The 16,700-nt window shown below is 44.0% G+C and overlaps 1 protein-coding gene across 2 annotated transcripts in view; it reads left to right on the top strand.

Annotated features, from left to right (window-relative positions):
• LOC119443900 (monocarboxylate transporter 9-like) overlaps nucleotides 1-14,129 on the top strand; it is a 34,004-nt gene extending 19,875 nt beyond the window's left edge. Inside the window, exons 2-5 of one of the 2 annotated variants that reach the window (XM_037708495.2) lie at nucleotides 2,991-3,230; nucleotides 5,145-5,288; nucleotides 9,349-10,203; nucleotides 13,868-14,129. In XM_037708495.2, the coding sequence (XP_037564423.2) occupies nucleotides 2,993-3,230; nucleotides 5,145-5,288; nucleotides 9,349-10,203; nucleotides 13,868-14,094 (1,464 nt within the window). In that variant the 5' untranslated portion in view covers nucleotides 2,991-2,992 and the 3' untranslated portion in view covers nucleotides 14,095-14,129. The remainder of the gene's footprint in view (nucleotides 1-2,990; nucleotides 3,231-5,144; nucleotides 5,289-9,348; nucleotides 10,204-13,867) is intronic. The other variant, XM_049663416.1, reaches the window with a different exon arrangement.
• The last annotated feature ends 2,571 nt before the right edge of the window (nucleotides 14,130-16,700 follow it).

Genomic DNA, 16,700 nt, shown 5'->3' with positions numbered 1-16,700 from the left:
CTTGAACAGGGAGAAATCTTATGCCATGCGCATCTATTGGAAGGTCCTTCTGCAATGTCCTTTGAAGGACATCCCAATAGAAGACAGCATTCCAACAGTCAATGAAAACACGCTCTAGTGTCTCTGGTTTCCTGCACAAAAGACAATTAAATCCCCACGGTACAAACATGCCTCGTCGCTCGAGTCAAGTTTCTACTGGAAGTGTGTCCGTGTGAAGTTTAAAGAAAAACGTTTTGACCCCTACGGGGACTAATGTTTTTGACACGTTTCAGAACATTGTTTCCTAAATTTTTCTGATAAATCGATCTATGCATAGGGACCGGAAAGACTGCGTTTGCCAGATCCCTTAGGCGGCGCTTCCTGGGTACATTGCTTAAGTACTCAATAGAAAACCAGCCGATGAGAAACTTAAAGCAGGATACAAGCTCGCATTGGCAACGGGATACCCTATACGGACCGTTTTCAATGGTGGAGACTACAAATTCTGGTATGGCGCCTGTCAGCATTAGTTGAATGTATGTACGAATAAAAGCATCTTGGCGCATCTCTTAAGAACAAAAACCTGATGGTCACCTGTTTTAAGAACAAGTGACTTAATCCCAGACCCCCTTCCCTGACCTTACGGAAAAGATTAGTCCGCGATGTTCGCTCGTACTTGGAATCCCAGACAAATGTACCATAGAGTCTTTAAAATCGCTGGATACACGCCTCGACACGCGACATGAAACGCCCTGATGAATTTATCACTGGCAAGCCAGTGCATTGAGACGCTTTGCGCGTTTCGATTTGGCCACCTCGCCAAGCTGAATCGTTGTAATTAGTAGCGATTGTGCGTGTTCGCGGTGTCTTCTGCACTTCGAAAAGTATATACATTGCTCGGAAATTTGCGACAGTGAAGGCATATGAAGCGCAATAAGCAAAGTCATAAGAACGTCTAGATCCACAAGCGCGAAGATGACACAAATGCATATACTTCAGTGACCCCGTGTAGGCAGTTAGCGTCGGTTTAGCCTGTGGCGCCTCGTCGCCCTATTGCGGATTCAACGTGCATCATCAGTGCATGGCATGTTGCTTCGCTTGCGATGGCACCGCATAAGACAACTGCTGCGCTAAAAGGCGCAGAACTCGCCGTAGTTGCTTAGTGGCTATGGTGTTGGGCTGCTAAGAATGAGGTCGCGGGAGTGAATCCCGGCCACGGCGGCTGCATTTGGATGGAGGCGAAATGCGAAAACACCCGAGTACTTAGATTTAGGCGCACGTTAAGGAATCACAGGTGGTCCGAATTATCCGGAGTCCTCCAATACGGCGTGCCTCGTAATCACATTGTGGTTTTGGCACGCAAAGTCCCATAATTGAATTTGAAAGGCGCAGAAAGGCAACGACGTCGCTGGGCGAATCTCGCTTTGCTCCGGCGAGAAACACGCCAGCGTGAAGCAGAATGCCTTCCCGCGTTCGCGGCGCACGGTGTGAACTCTGCCAGGGGCATTCCTGCAGCTGTGCGCGTCGCAGCTCGACTGGCTGCCGTAGCGACTACGGAGCCGCACCAGAATGATCGCACCTTCGCCGAAGCCACTCACCAGCAGGACGCCGCGCGCGAAGCAAACCTACAACATGGTCGCCGTCCCGCAAATCATGCACCTTTCGTAGCAGCGGACCGTGAGTTCACGAAGCAAACATGCAACAGCTTCTGTGAAGACACGTTTCACTGTCGTGTTCTACCGATTCCTACGAAAGAGGGATCAGCCATATTTTTTTTAACTTGGCGCATACATTTATCTATATGAGAACACATTGTGCTGCACTTTGGAAAAAAAACTGACAATATCGGCTATCATTAGAATTTGTTGACAATAGATGAATCTACGACTCATCCAAAAGCGGCAGTTGCTATTATGTTGACAAAATCCGGCACATTTGCGTAGTCCTTTTCTTTGAGTGTATCTCGCTTCGCGTGTCGTCCTTGCTGTTTGCGCTTCTATGTACCCGACCAAAATATATTGTGAGCGCATTTTGCGCATATCGTCGTCGTCATCTGTACATACGACTCATCATCTTGTGTGAGCGCTATTTGTGCATATCGTCGTCTTCATTTGTACATACGACTCATCATCATCTTTTGTCTCGTGCGGTGCTTCGTCTCTGACTCGGGCGGCTGCTCGGAAATAAAGGCATCGCATCGGCCGACGTCTCACAATATATATATTCACAGGAACTTATAGCCGTGTAGAGGTTCTATACGCCTGCGCTTCGGGTGGCATTCGTGTAAGTATTTTCGACTACAGCGCGCGCCCTGCACCTTTCCTTTGGCTCAGATCCGCTTGCCGGCAGTGGTCATGTAGCTAGTTCTCATCATGCCCACGAAGGTTTTTCATAGTGGCTAAGCGGCGGAAGTGCTGCTGGGAGACGCCCTCGCGTGTATTGTGACATGATTGTTCCGTGACGCGCGCCAAATTTGCCGCTGGAAATTATAAGAGCAAAGAGCTATCACTTCAAAGTTTATTAATACTGGATTCCTGATTTACTGTGTAGATTAATGCAGGAACTGCGGCTGCTGAATACGTCCACTTCGCCTTCGGCTCGGGCAGGTTCACTGCGGACCACTAGCATGTGGGTATGCCAGCTTATATTTGAGAAATGCCAAACGAGCTGGGGAAGAAAATGCTTCCGCGTTACAGCCAATGGCTTAGCACTTTTTATTTAAATATTCATGCACCCATAAAATTTTTTTCTGTTTTAATAATTTCTTTATCATCAAAGTCAAAGTACTCTGCAAGATTGAACAGTGTCCTACAACACAAAGTACTTCATAAAAAACACACATAAAAACCCGTAAAATTGTACAATTGTAATTAAATGTGGACACGTTCGATAAAATGTAATTTAGTTACACAATAAATTAAACAGCATTACCGGTTGCTTACGCAAGATGTGTTACCTTCTTTAGCTTTACAGTGTCGTTTGTCGCATATCACAAGAGACCCTTTTTCCAGGCATGCGCACCAGCATGAAAGCTTGCGTGGGCGAGGTTTGCGCGAATGTTCCGCGCCCAAAGGCCGCGCAGGACGGGTGCTGGCACGTGGCAGCGGTGGCCTGCCTTCTGACCTGCCTCGCCTCAGCCCTGACTCGGTCCTCGGGTTTCCTGTACGTCGGCATCATGGAGCAATATGGCGCTGACCACGCAGAGGCATCATGGCCTATCGCTCTGGCCTCCGTGCTAAACAACATGGCCGGTGAGAAATCCTCTCTGATCACTCACTATTGTTCAGATGGCATGTCATGCGGGTGAAGGCAAACGGTACGTTCTAAGAGGAACCGTTATTTGAGAAAGCCCTTAGAACGACACACATGTGGACGAGCAAACGTTTTTGCTTGACATCCACTGCAAGAAATCCGATAATGTTTGTTACATTCGTGTAAAGGAACCGACAATCGCGCAGAAAGTGTCACGACATGTAGGCGGAAATGAAAAGGCCATAACTTATAGTGATTGAATTAAGCAAGCAGTTTGAAATTTAAATAGGAATAATAACTTCTAATTGGCACATTAACTCGCGAAAGACAGCATGTCGCGCCAACCTGTGGTTGAACTTGGCTGGATGCACTCGGGTTACTGCACGTATGTCGGCTGTTATTGGCTGCAGCATACTTTTTGTTTAGGATCGCAGCCTTTATATTATGTAGGTGGTTGCGCATTGGTCGATACGTAGTAGGAGATAAGAAAAATTGGCGCTAACAAGCTGCGGTGCCTTCACGGCAACGAGCGGAACGACAGGCCGGTGGCTAGCTGTGATGTGGCAGCATTGTATGGCGGCGCCGATGATTGCTTTTGTACGGGTTCGAGTTTGTGAGCTGAGCCCCCCGAATTCTGGGGTCACCCTGTGACATTGAAAACGCCATTCTTTAGGCATGAAAAGCGCACATGCGGTTACGGCAACACGTTGAATTATGTATCACGTGTAATGCATCGTTTCGCTTTAGCAGTTGGACAAAAAAGCCAAGAAAGCACTGTAGCTATAATAGAAATAATTAAACAGTTCGGAAAACATGAGCCGCATGATCATCGACTTGATCAACAAGATATTATTTTCTTACAGCTAGGGCCGCGCTTGTCATCTGCTATGGATCAATGCCGGCGTACAGTTTGCTATCATGCTCATAACAATATCACTGTTTCGAACATGTTTAAACCCATCGCACACCTTCATGAACACGATCGCGATTGCAAGTAAAATAATTTTGATAAAAAATGTTCTACTGTGTCTTCCGTGTTACCAATGGAGGATTGGACAGTCTGAGCAGTAAGCGTTTCGTAGCACTAAAGAAAACGGGTATCACTAAAATTGGTCGTCGGTTGCTTTGAAAGTTAAAGTTAAGGTTTATCGGCTGTATGAAGAGATCTAAGGCGCGAGGCGCCTCAGAGAGTCCTTATTTAATAATGCAGCTTATTGGATGGCATTTATTGGATGGCATTATGTTATTATTTTATTTCTGGATTTGTTATTACTTTCTTAATATTGTGTTATCTTTATGCCCCTGGAAGTGCTAAGAGTAGATTCTCTTGTTCATAGAAAGAGAGAGTGTGAGGGAGTAAGGCATTCTCTCTAGAACTAGAATATCGGCTATCCCAATTTGTTTTCTGATCCCCACCTCTCTCCTCCTGTACCTTAATGTTACGCCTAACATTTTAGCACGACAGCGTCAAGGGCAGAGAATCCGGGTCAGTGTCCATGACCGAAAATTTCCGTATATATTTAGGTATATGCCATGCCTCCCTCATGACTTCTACAATTAACCCATGGCCCTAAGTCCCCAGCGGCTCCGGAGCACCTGACCAAGGCAGTGGTCAGAGCTGCTATGAATCTTTGGATCCGGACAGTGCCCACTGGAAACTGAACCTGGCATGGTTCGACACGCGCACCCTGTCGAGTGAGTCTAGCTTAGCAGGATTAAGCTAGACAGGGCTAAGCAGGGCTAAGTCCGGCTATTCGCATACTTGGATGGTCATCGCAGATATGTCTGCCCCTAATCTATTTTTCTCGGTGAGTCATTTGGGTCCAAAGTAGACTTAGGAAATACACCATTAAATAGAAAGTTGATGCAGCCCATGCTAAGCGTCTTTTTTTTTCCGATGACGGTCAACGCAGGGCTCGTGGCGGGACCAATATGCCAGAAGATTGGCGCAGTTCCAGTCCTGCACGCAGGCTGCGTCATCATGTGGGTGTCTCTTATCGCGAGCAGCTTTTCCCCCAACATTATGTCGCTGTCGTTTACCATGGGCGCCTTGTTTGGTGAGCAGAGACATTGGTGAATCTTATTGTAGTGCTTTCTTTATCATGTATCTTGCTTGATAAATAAAATAGCGTCGGTGACAGGAACATGACTGCAATGCATTGGCCGGCAGTTACTTGTGCTTGGCACTCAACTTCACAGTGCTTCAGCAAAGATTCATCTAAGCAAGACTCAGACATCCGTTTTCTCCTTAAATCACATGAGTGTGTGTGCTTTAATGGCGAAATTACGGTTGCGCGACAAACAACGACAAACGCGAACGGAAGCAGCAAGGGCTTTCTTGCAACTAAAAGTTTATTCGAACAAAACAAGCATTTAAAATAAGCAGTGCTAACGGTTCCGTCACCAAATTTGCACGAAAACTACTACGCACGGTGAACGTTGGCAACTATATAAGAAAGAAAAACAGAGATACGGAATAAAATGTCAATGACAGACGATGGAGTAGCCAAAATTTGAAGTTACTTTATTCCTCTGGGGTGCTTTTTTTTTTGCTTATTTTCACCCATGCGAAATGAATTTCGGAAAATTTTCGTGATGCGCAGTGCGTAATGCTTCCTTAAATGCTTTTTTTTTTTCAATTATACTTTGAGTTGCGAGCAAGCGCTTGTAGCGTTCTTTCTTTCTCGCCCAGTTTTATCGCACTATTCCCATTTTAGTATAGATTCATACTAACTAGACCAAATGAGTCTTGCAGCACTTTCATAGGGTGCGACTATGTGGAGCTGGTTAGATGATCCCTGAAGCCCATTTTAGTTTTGGAACTGAAGTGTTGATGTAATTATTGAAACAGTTGCTGAGGCGTTTGCGCGTCACGGAATAGGCTTGAAAAATCGTAAATAACTGCCCCTGAGCTTAATAGGAAATTTTCTCTAAAGTTTCATAGAGGGACAGAATGTGCCAAGAGAGGCACATTCTGCTACAAGTCAGCAACAAATAAAGTAGCAGCTGGCGTAAGTGGAAGAGTATAAATGTCCGGTGCTGCGCGTTGATGCAATTTTTTTTGCCAGGAACGGTGTGCCTCCTACATTTATTTCAGTATGTTAGCAGACTGAACATGCAACACGAACTTAAAGCGACGTAATTTAAAATGGGATGCTTATGTACCTAAATTGCACTCCACAGCAATGTGATGGACGTGGCTCAATAGGTCGCACATCTCGCAGAAAATGTTTTGGTAAGCGCATATGCAAAATAGCGGTTCTCTGTGTCCTTCCTCCGTGCTGCCAGTTTAGCATATCTTGTTAACGACGTCCCACTTTGCCGAAAATCAAGTAGGTTTGTGCAAGTTGGATCGGAACTTAAAGCGCGCGTGCTCGTTCTAAGCAATATATGGATGGTTTACATATGAAAGATCTTTCTTTCCCCCATAAATTTCGTTGAGTACATTCACATAATAATGGTGTTCAAGTCCTAAATAGGTCAGGAAGGCTGTCCGAGAGGAGGGCTTCGGACCGTGGCTTTGTGTCAGTCAGCAGAACCTACGTAGCCACTGAGTGACCACTGCGGATAAAGAACTTGTAGCAGCAAACCAGATGAAGCTGACGCATAGAAGAAAATAAACCTTTGTTGGTTCATTTTCTTGAGTTGGCCACTAAGGCGCGGTAGGAGAAAACTTCTTTGGGTAGAAATTATGATCTGTGCTAGCTATGCCTCCCCTTGCTACACCGTCTGTTTGCCTAACGAAAGGGCAGAATGGTCGTCGCCATAAAGGAATTAATATAGGCTAAATACAAACAGATATCAGGTGAATTGACGATACCGTGTCACTGGACAAACCTCTTCCTTAATTCGGCTTAGACAAGTCACCTCGGCAGGCCTTCAGAAAGCGCGGAATGACGTCTGCTTTCCGTTTAGGCAACTGACTTTGCAGCGAAATAGTTTAGTTCACTGTGCACACGCCGCAAGGTAGATATACCTGGTAGCGAAGCTTCCATAGAAGCCCATACGTTCAAAACATGGTGGTTCATCGGCGGTTCATGGGGCTTAGCGCCATCTGTGTGAGGAGGGAACACTTCCGGCGGAAGAAAAAATAATGTGACGTCATATCTGTTAAAAACAGAAGTGACGTCATTTTGTTCTCAAAGGCGCGAAATTTGTTTTTGGAGGCCTGCCACTACAGCTCTATATTCAAATGCCCCGCCAAGCGACTTGATGGGCGTTGCGACCTTTCAGCGCAGAAAGCGATGCAGGAAAAGGTCAACCGTACGGGTGTCGAAATCGCATCCCTGCACAGAACATACTTTCTTTGGAGGCCGACGAACGCTTTGGGCGTAGAGTGCTCGTCCTTTCGTCGGACGCCAAGCCCGTCGGCCAGCGTAGTGGCACGAAAACAACTAAATTAAACAATTATCCGGCGGTCGCAACTTACTGCTTTTGACTGAATAGGTTAAGAAACAATGAGACTACCCGCGTCACCAAATTCAGACAAACGTCGGCAAACGAAACAGCACAACAAGTGAGGGGGGCGTATGTAACAGGTTAACTTTACGAGCGCGCCTTTCTGCACAGTTCAAGTGCTGCATTGCATTGCAAGTAATAGCGGCTTCAACGCCCGCCGCTATCGGTGGGCGCTCTTACGGTGGGCGCTGAAAAACGGCATTTATTGTTAATGATCAAGTAAAACAGAATTGTCTCTTTTTTCTCGCCATTCGTTTATAAAATGATTAGAAACTTTATTTTCGTTGAATGAATCTAATTGTGTCTCTTTATTTATAAAACGCTTTTTTTCTTTACCAATGTTTGTTCCCTCCAAACATATTGGCGCTTCAATCGCTGCTCCCATAACCACCCTTGCTGATGTCGGTGACAATTCGTTCTGAACCGCTTTTTGCCCGAAGCTGCGCGACCTATGTGAATCGACCTTGCACGCCGCATGAACCACGTCGTCGGCACAAAGTGTTTTTCACATGCGCGAACGTGTTTCCAGCCAAAAGTAGAGCCGAAGCTGCCGCCACCAAATGGCTCGCTTCCATTTATCTGGTATGTCCCTTGCCTTTGCAATTGGATCGACGCGAAGGCATGCAACAAAGATTAGGCACTGTAGCTGTCACGAAGCATTACTGTCACCATACAGGGAGATATGCACAAACTCGAGGAGCAGTGAGCTTCTTTTACGCGTAATCGATTGGAGCGCGACGTGCAATTACTCCGTGGCCCGTTTCTAAGCATGCATCACTCTCAATCATACGTTTTCGAGTCTCAGTTATGCGGCTGTCACATGTTCCGGTTAACCTGGAAAGAAAACGCCGCATTGGAATGGTTTCAAAATTGTTGGTGTTTCGATTTTCCAGCAATGTACCAAAAACGGAACGGCAAATTGCTAGTTGCGCCGGCAATGTTAACACGCCTCTAATGACAGTCGGGCCTTGCGCCGTAGTCGGCGCAGACACTGCACGCCCATCGTGGTATACATCCGGCATACATTTCGCAACCGTTCTGGTGCGCTTCCATCTCCGCCAGCGCTGCGGTGCACAATAAGCGCTCCCATAGCGTAACGCGGGAATTTAATGACGTGAATGTTGAAGGGGAGTGATGATGGTAATATTGCAGTATAATAATCATTTTGCTGGAAGGCTTGTAACCTTGCAGGTAACTGTGTTTTACGACCTTTGAAAAGTGCTTCCATTTACTTGCACTTCTATTTGTATAGAGTACGTGTAAACTTTTATTTACTATAAGTTTTTTATTTTGGTAATATTTTAATTCTTCCAAGGCTTTCTGCGACATACAGAACACTGTAATTCTTAACCGCATGTTGTTTCTTAAGTTGATAGCTATGCAGCTGCACTGGATCGCCACTTTTAATATTCTCAGTGTTTTCATATTGCTGACCTAACCGGTAGACGATGCTGATCATTTCTGTGTGCGAGTTGCTCTTAATCGTATGTGAATTAGTCCCTCTAGCTTGGGCATATTACTGGCCTGCAGTTATCTGAAATAAACAAATGAATAAAATAGACGACCTGCAAACTTTCTGTCACTATATTGAATAAGCAGTCTCTTGCAGTGCTTTCAAACGGTGAACGAAATCATTGTTTCATTTCCTTTCCCTTCCAGGAATAGGTTCTGGTACCACGTTCATTACACTGCACGTCTTAGTGAATCAGCATTTCAAGAAGTACAAAGGTCTTGCTCTCGGCATCATGTACACCGGCTGCACGGCATCTGCCTTCATTTTTCCCAGGCTCCTGCTCTTCCTTGCCAATACCTACGGCTTTCGAGGAAGCATGCTGATATTCGGCGGCATCACGATGCACGCAACCGCACTGGCCTTGCTGCTAAAAAATCCAGACTGGACTCGGCATAACAGCGAGCACGAGCAACCGACGGATGCAGAAAAGAAAGCAGGCGTCTTTACTCTTGGAAGCAAAGACAGTAACCATTCACAAACTCCTAGCGAAGAAGCAACCACCGACAAGACAGGACCGAACCCTGCTAGTTTGATATACGGCATAACGGTGTTGAGGAGTCCCATGCTCTACGTCATTTTGTTCACGTACATAGTTTTATACTTCAACTTTGGCGTGTTTATGACAACCGTTGTGGACTTTGCTGTCGACCGGGGTTCTTCAGTTGCCAGCGCAGTGAACCTCGTGCCGCTCTTTTCTATCACGGACACTGTGGGGCGTCTGGGCTTGCCCGTGCTGGCCGACCGTGGATACATACGCCGCAGTACCCTGACAATGCTCAACTATTCGCTCATGGCGGTTTGCATGTTCGCGCTGCCTTTCTCTTCGTCGTACGCCGCCTTGCTGGCCGTGTGCATGTTCGTGGCACTGTTCCAAGGCTGCGGTATTCCCCTCTACCCCGCTCTCATGGCCGAGTACATCGGGCTTGAGAGGCTGCCGATCGGCTACGGCATCGTGGGAACAGTGGCGGGTCCATTGTTCTTATTGAACCCGCTATTCATTGGTAAGCTCAAATCCTTTATCTCTTATTTACACCAAAGCACGTTATTCCCGCAAGTTTTCTTAAGCAAAGTTTACAGCCAGTTCATCTTTCGTTTTGCCTGAATCTCACCGGTCAGCGCTTTTGTGATGTACGGTAGAGTCCACTCCCGTATAAAACAACCACCTTGGTGCTACTGCAGCACTTATTAGAGATCACATTTCGCAAGAAAGCCTTGCGAAATTTTATCAGTGTTTGATGGTCTCAAGCTCCACATCTGCCACTGTTTTATAAATAGGTTGAAGAAGTATACAAGTACTATTGCGCTTCGTTCTGATTAGCTGTTACATTGTAAGAAACATTGTAACCCTGTTATTTGATTAGGTCGTTTAAGCAATACGTTGTTTCTCTGCTACCTAATTCAGAACAAATTCTAGCAGCTGCAGCTGCAAGCATGGTAGTCTTGGGCGTTTTTGGGCCCTCAATAATGTAACGCTAATGAATACCGATTACCAACCAGCCACATGATTCTTTACTTGCCTGTTGTTTCTTCTTGCGCTTTTATTTCTTGTATTTTGTTTGTATGTCAGTGTAGTTCAATGGAGGACGCCTCATGCGAACCCTCCTTTCATGCTGAGATTTGTGTATCGTAATTGCGCTTTCAAGGGTCTGGCTGCTAGTATTTATACCACGTGCGCTGTCAGTGAATCTTTCAGGTGTCAGTTATTGGTAACCGTCCACCCTTTTTTATTATTACGCGTTTTAGTCAAAATTATGGGGTTTTACGTGTCAAAACCACGATCTGATTATGAGGCACGCCGTAGTGGACCACCTGGGGTTCTTTAACGTGCACCTAAATCTAAGTACACGTGTGTTAACGCATTTCGGCCCCATCGAAATGCGGCCGCCATGGCCGGGATTAGATTCCGCGACCTCGTGCTCAGCAGCCCAAGCGCGTTTTAGTCAATCGTGCCCAGATAAGTAGCATATCATCAACGTAACCTGTATGGTGGCCTGTAAGTACGGCGGCCAGCCGGTATGCCTATATTACAGGGTCTTCTTGAGTAGACAGGCAATTTTTTTCAGCATTGGCAGTGGGAACTAGAACAATTCTACTCATTTAGCTGAGTTACTCGAAGAGCTGGGAATCACTTGCAGAAGTAGTCAGAATGCCGAATGGACGTATGAATTTATTCTAATTAGATTTTAGTAGTTTAATCTGATTGCAATAGGACACATATTTCATTTTACGAACTGTAGCCGGTGAGACTGGAAGGCACATCAACTTAAATTCTGAGTATGACGCCAGTGCCAATATATCGGCCGTCAATCTTGCGATAAAAAGCCACTGCTGTGCTATCCACTGTTTTATCAAAATGCCATTTTATGTATTAAAGCTCAAAAATGACTCACACGCCAATGTATTTCTTCGCACATTTTGGACATAATATCTCAAAACAAATGTCTTCCTACAATTCCCATGTGTGCCGTAAAGTAATTAGTTCAACATTTAGATAGTAAAATGTTGTTAATGTTTGAATATTAAATTGCAATTCTTGAGCAAGCGATATCTGCCTTTACGAGCATTCCCACTCAAACACTACAAATGTGCCTTCTTCCAAGACCATTAAAAAATTGTAACCTTCGCAAAAATAGCTGACATAGACAATGCGTTGTGTGCTTCTGAAGAAACTTATCAGACAAATATGTTTTGTTGATCTGGCTTCGTATCGTCAGAATACCCCTTACATTGTTCCAAACTAATAAAAATAATGTATCCAGGGCTACCGGCGTGAATATAAACTATTCTTAATACACTTCACATAAGCGTGAAGCATGTGCCATAAACTCCCGTGCGTTCGACCTACGACTAATATAAGGCTCAAGCAGTAAGTATTTTCAATTCTGCTTTAGTCAGAAATCTATATAAAAAAATGCCAGAGAGTCCCACTAAAATGAAACAGGAACATGTTTGAAGCCGCATAAAAAATTTAACCTTATGTCGCGTTCTGTACTAAACCGCGCTCCAAAAACTTATGGTGCAGAAAAGTTCACAACATATACTTTTTAACACAAAACAAGTGTGCAGGTCCAGGGCACATGCTGCAATCTATGCGGCGCCAATCTTTCGTGAAGCCGTTAAATAAATCTGGTCAACTAAATGCAGGGCGTAGAACTGTGGCTATTTTCGCACTATGGAATTTGTATTCTTTTGCAATGTTTAAATGTATCAAGCTTGTACAGGTAACAAAAGAAAAGTAGCAGATTACGAATACTTTTTACAAATATGTAATTGATTACAGTTTCCGAATAGTACCCCACGAAAGTAACTGAACAATTATAAAAAACTAACCGATTACATTACCATTACTTTCTTCTATACTTTTATTATCATTGCAGAAATATCGTAAATGGGGTGAGCTGGTCTGCCTCTTTCAATGCACCCACTGCAGCCCGTGACGCGTTATCTTCCCTAACAAGTGGTTTTCAAAATGTTTTGAGCTAATCTCCCTTAATGTGCGCGCTGAAGGGAAGGACTGTTTCGTGATGTACGAACACCTTGCGCACAAGATTGTGGTTGATCAATGTCGCGAAGCTCGGTTCTGGGTGCTCTATCGCAGCGCTTCATTGTTGAGTGGGCTGCGAAGGCACTCCCAATAAGGCCCGTCAAAAACGGAGGAAAAATATACCCATAGGAGATTCACTGGCATCAACGTCCGATGTGGCCATCGCTATCGAGCTACAGAAGCATTGTTTCAATTTCTCGGCAAGCATCTGGTGGACCTCTTCCCGAAGCACTTCTCTAATTAGCAATTCACACATAAACGACTAATAATAACGGACGCCAGCAAACGTTCACGTTTTTTTAAAAGGGGGCCAAGTTGGTAATGTGATTTAATATAAAGCTGCACATTATTTAGCCCTAAAATTACCGTTCGCGTAATGGAATCGCAAGAAAAGGTGTATATGAATCACGTGTACGTTATTTCATTTTAGCTGCAACAAATTTCAAAAAATTGTCTGTGGCAGATAGCACAATTAAAGCTCTTGATCTATACTACTCGGTGAGGCGGCCATTACTTCCGCGGGAAATCAAAACGCCTAACTGAATAACTAACATAATTACCCTAATTACCTTTTAAATAATTATTTTACGGCACATCATTCAATCTACGAATTATAGCTGCTGAGTTCACAAGGCATATCCACTTGGAACGAATTCTCAGGACTGGACCAGTTTCGAGATATTAATTTTCAAAGTGTCCGACGAAATGCATGGGCGTTCCAGTTAACTTTGTGCTCAATGCGTAAAACAGCGTTTTCCTCAGAAAGTTGAGGAAAATAAATAAATGACGAGTAATAAATGACTTCTCTTGTGGAAACATTTACATCAAAAGAAAAAATGAATGACGGACGTCTTGAAGCCAGCGCAACGTCGTTTTTTTTATTTTAGCGGGGTTAGTACTCAAAATATTACAAAACACGTAAAGAGTTGTCGTACGAAAACAGCACCTCCCAGCAAAATAACAGGTATTATAATAAAAAATTGCGAAACTTGATGACTAAACGTCGCAGGGAAATATATCTTCTTAATAAAGATAACTGTGTCGATAATATTATACTCTGTAATATCCATGTCCTGCCTTCATCTTAGTATGAAGGGTATTGCCTTTCCTTATTTCTTTAGGATACTTCAGGGACAAGGCAGGTTGCTACGACAACATGTATAAGGTTCAAGCATTAACCCTGATTCTGCTTGGAGTCACCTGGATGATCGTCGTCTGTGCCGAAAGGAAAAGAAAAAGAACTTGGAGCCGAAGCTGCAACGAGGGAGAGAACGCGCACATCATTACCGGTCCTTCCTCTTGTCACTGGTCAGGAAAATATCACTCATTTTCGTGCTCAAAAACATGAATTTTCAAAACAAGCGCTCTGCTTAGAACTGGTAATTGTGGTGTGCAACGCACGGTTGAGCTACAGAAGCATAGCCGCTTCTGTGTACTGCAATCTCTTATACCGTCATCCTGGTGCCTATGGATCTTGAACTTTTAGAACAAACATACATACACGAATACACCTGCTCTCACGCAATAATTCTAATGATGGAGAAGTTCAGCGCGAATGGCAGGATTAAACCGTTAGCATGACAATCTCGAGATGAGATTTGAGGCAAGTGACAGAGTACTCCACGTAATTCGATCACCAAAACACGATGAAGTGCTTTTTTTTCGAGGAACAGTGCTTTCTTGCAGGAAAAAAATGCGATGCTACAGCACGTCAAACTTTACAGAAGTCAGTTCTCAACCCTCGTTCTTCTGACCGTTACCGCGCTGGGCATTTAACGCACACTTTTGAAGAAAACTAATTTACGTAAAAACGTTTTAACTAACCTACTAGATAAGTTGATACTAATATTATACATAAAGAACCTCAGTCATGTACCATGGTTCAATCTTAAACTACGGCGCCTTAACAATAATATAAAAAGATTGTACTGGCAAACAAACAAGCAGCTACTTTCTGATTCGTGGAAGCGTTTTAAAGTATGCGATGCGATGAAGAGTATTGGCTGTTGTTCGTAACTAACCAGCTCCCATGTTTTAACCATGACCTGTAATTTATGCTCTCTAATAACCCTCACAGATCTGGCGTGTCATTAACCCAAATGATATTATTCGTAGTAACATGAGAGGTGATAATGTTGTTCTTTCTCATGATGAGTGCGCTCAAATGCTTCACAATATTTTAGCATCAGTATTTAATAACGCTTCACGCCCCCGCCTAAATTTTTTTGTAGCTGTACATATACCCAAGATTATCCTCACTGAAACGGGTATTTTAAATGCGAAGCATTTCTTGGCGAGCATTTGCCACTTTGACAGTATCTATCTCGCCGCCTACATCTCTTGGTCATATCGTTAACTTGATATTTACTAAAATTGGCATACTATGACAACAGTGTATGACGAACATAAATGATAGGGTATGATATGAATGTCATGATATGCGTGTCATGCAGGTCATAAAACAGTCGCCTAAAATGACAATGACCCATCGAAAAAACATTACCACTCAAAAACCACTAAATTGCGTTCGAATGTGGGCACTCAGTGAAGGCAACATTATAGGATAAAGCTAGAAGTCATACTCATGAGCATGACTCAGCAAAAATGACAATGACTCATCAAAAAATGATTAAGACTCAAAAACCACTGAAATTGCTTCGGACGTGGGTTCTAAGTGAAGGAAGCACTAAAGGATAGGGGTTGAAGTCATATTCATGAGCATGACTTAGCAAAAATTACAATGACTCAGCGAAAAAAGATTAACGCTCAGAAATTACTGAAATGGGTTCTCACGTGGGTACTAAGTGAAGGAAACACTAAAGGGTGGTGGTGAAGTCATAGTCATAGGCATGACTCAGCAAAATTGACAATGAGTCAGCAAAAAAATTACTACTCAAGAACCACTGAAGTGGGTTCGGACGTGGGTACTAAGTGAAGGAAACACTAAAGGGTGGTGGTGAAGTCATAGTCATAGGCATGAGTCAGCAAAATTGACAATGAGTCAGCAAAAAAATTACTACTCAAGAACCACTGAAGTGGGTTCTGACGTGGGTACTAAGTGAAGGAAACACTAAAGGGTGATGGTAGAAGCCATAGTCATGACCATAACTCAGAAAATTACAATGACTCAGCGAAAAAAGATTAACACTCAAAAACCAATGGAATGGTTTCGGATGTGGTACTTAATGACTCGGTGGCGCAACGGCAGCATGTCCGACTCGACTAAGTGAAGGAAAACGCAAAAGGTCAATGGTTGAAGTCATAGTCATGATCATGGTCTCCTAGGCGTTGCTAAAAGGTATCCTGAGGAATCATGGCGCGAATGTCATGATATGAGTGTCATGTAGGTCATGAAAAAGCCGCCTACGTCTTGGTGTTTTCATGGTCATTTCGTTAACTTGGTGGCTCCGCGCACACTGCATCGCATAACATCGATTCCCACAGGGCGTGGGATCTGCCAGCTTCTTTTTTTTCACTGCTAAACAAACAAAAAATTTCGTCTGCTTCGGGTCACATTGTTTTCACCAATAAAATACTGAAAAGAATATCCTCAAGCTTATTTCCACTGTTCTGTGCAATTTTTTCAGAATCATTAGCAACTCTCTCCATTCCAAATGACTGGAAAATAGACAAAGTTATCCCGATATATGCGTACGGTGATTGGGCTTCTCCTGCCAACTGTCTTGCCATTTCAATAACCAGTATTGTCTGTAAACTTCTAGAACACATTATACATTATCAGGTAAATAACTACCTCAAAAAAACATATTATATTCAAATACCAGCACGGTTTTCGAAGAGGATCTTCTTGTGATACTGTTACGTTCAGCCGAGGAGGGCTCCGAGCCGAGTCAGGAACACGACGCCGGACGAGGTACGTTTTTAATCCGCCATAACTGCCGCCGGATGATACTGAAAAGTGCCCTCGACGTGGCTGCATTATCCTTCTCAAAA

Source organism: Dermacentor silvarum, chromosome 3, assembly GCF_013339745.2.
Source record: "Dermacentor silvarum isolate Dsil-2018 chromosome 3, BIME_Dsil_1.4, whole genome shotgun sequence".
Taxonomy (NCBI): Eukaryota; Metazoa; Arthropoda; class Arachnida; order Ixodida; family Ixodidae; genus Dermacentor; species Dermacentor silvarum.
Note: the sequence above shows the minus strand (reverse complement) of the source record. Positions and strands in the feature narration are given on the sequence as shown.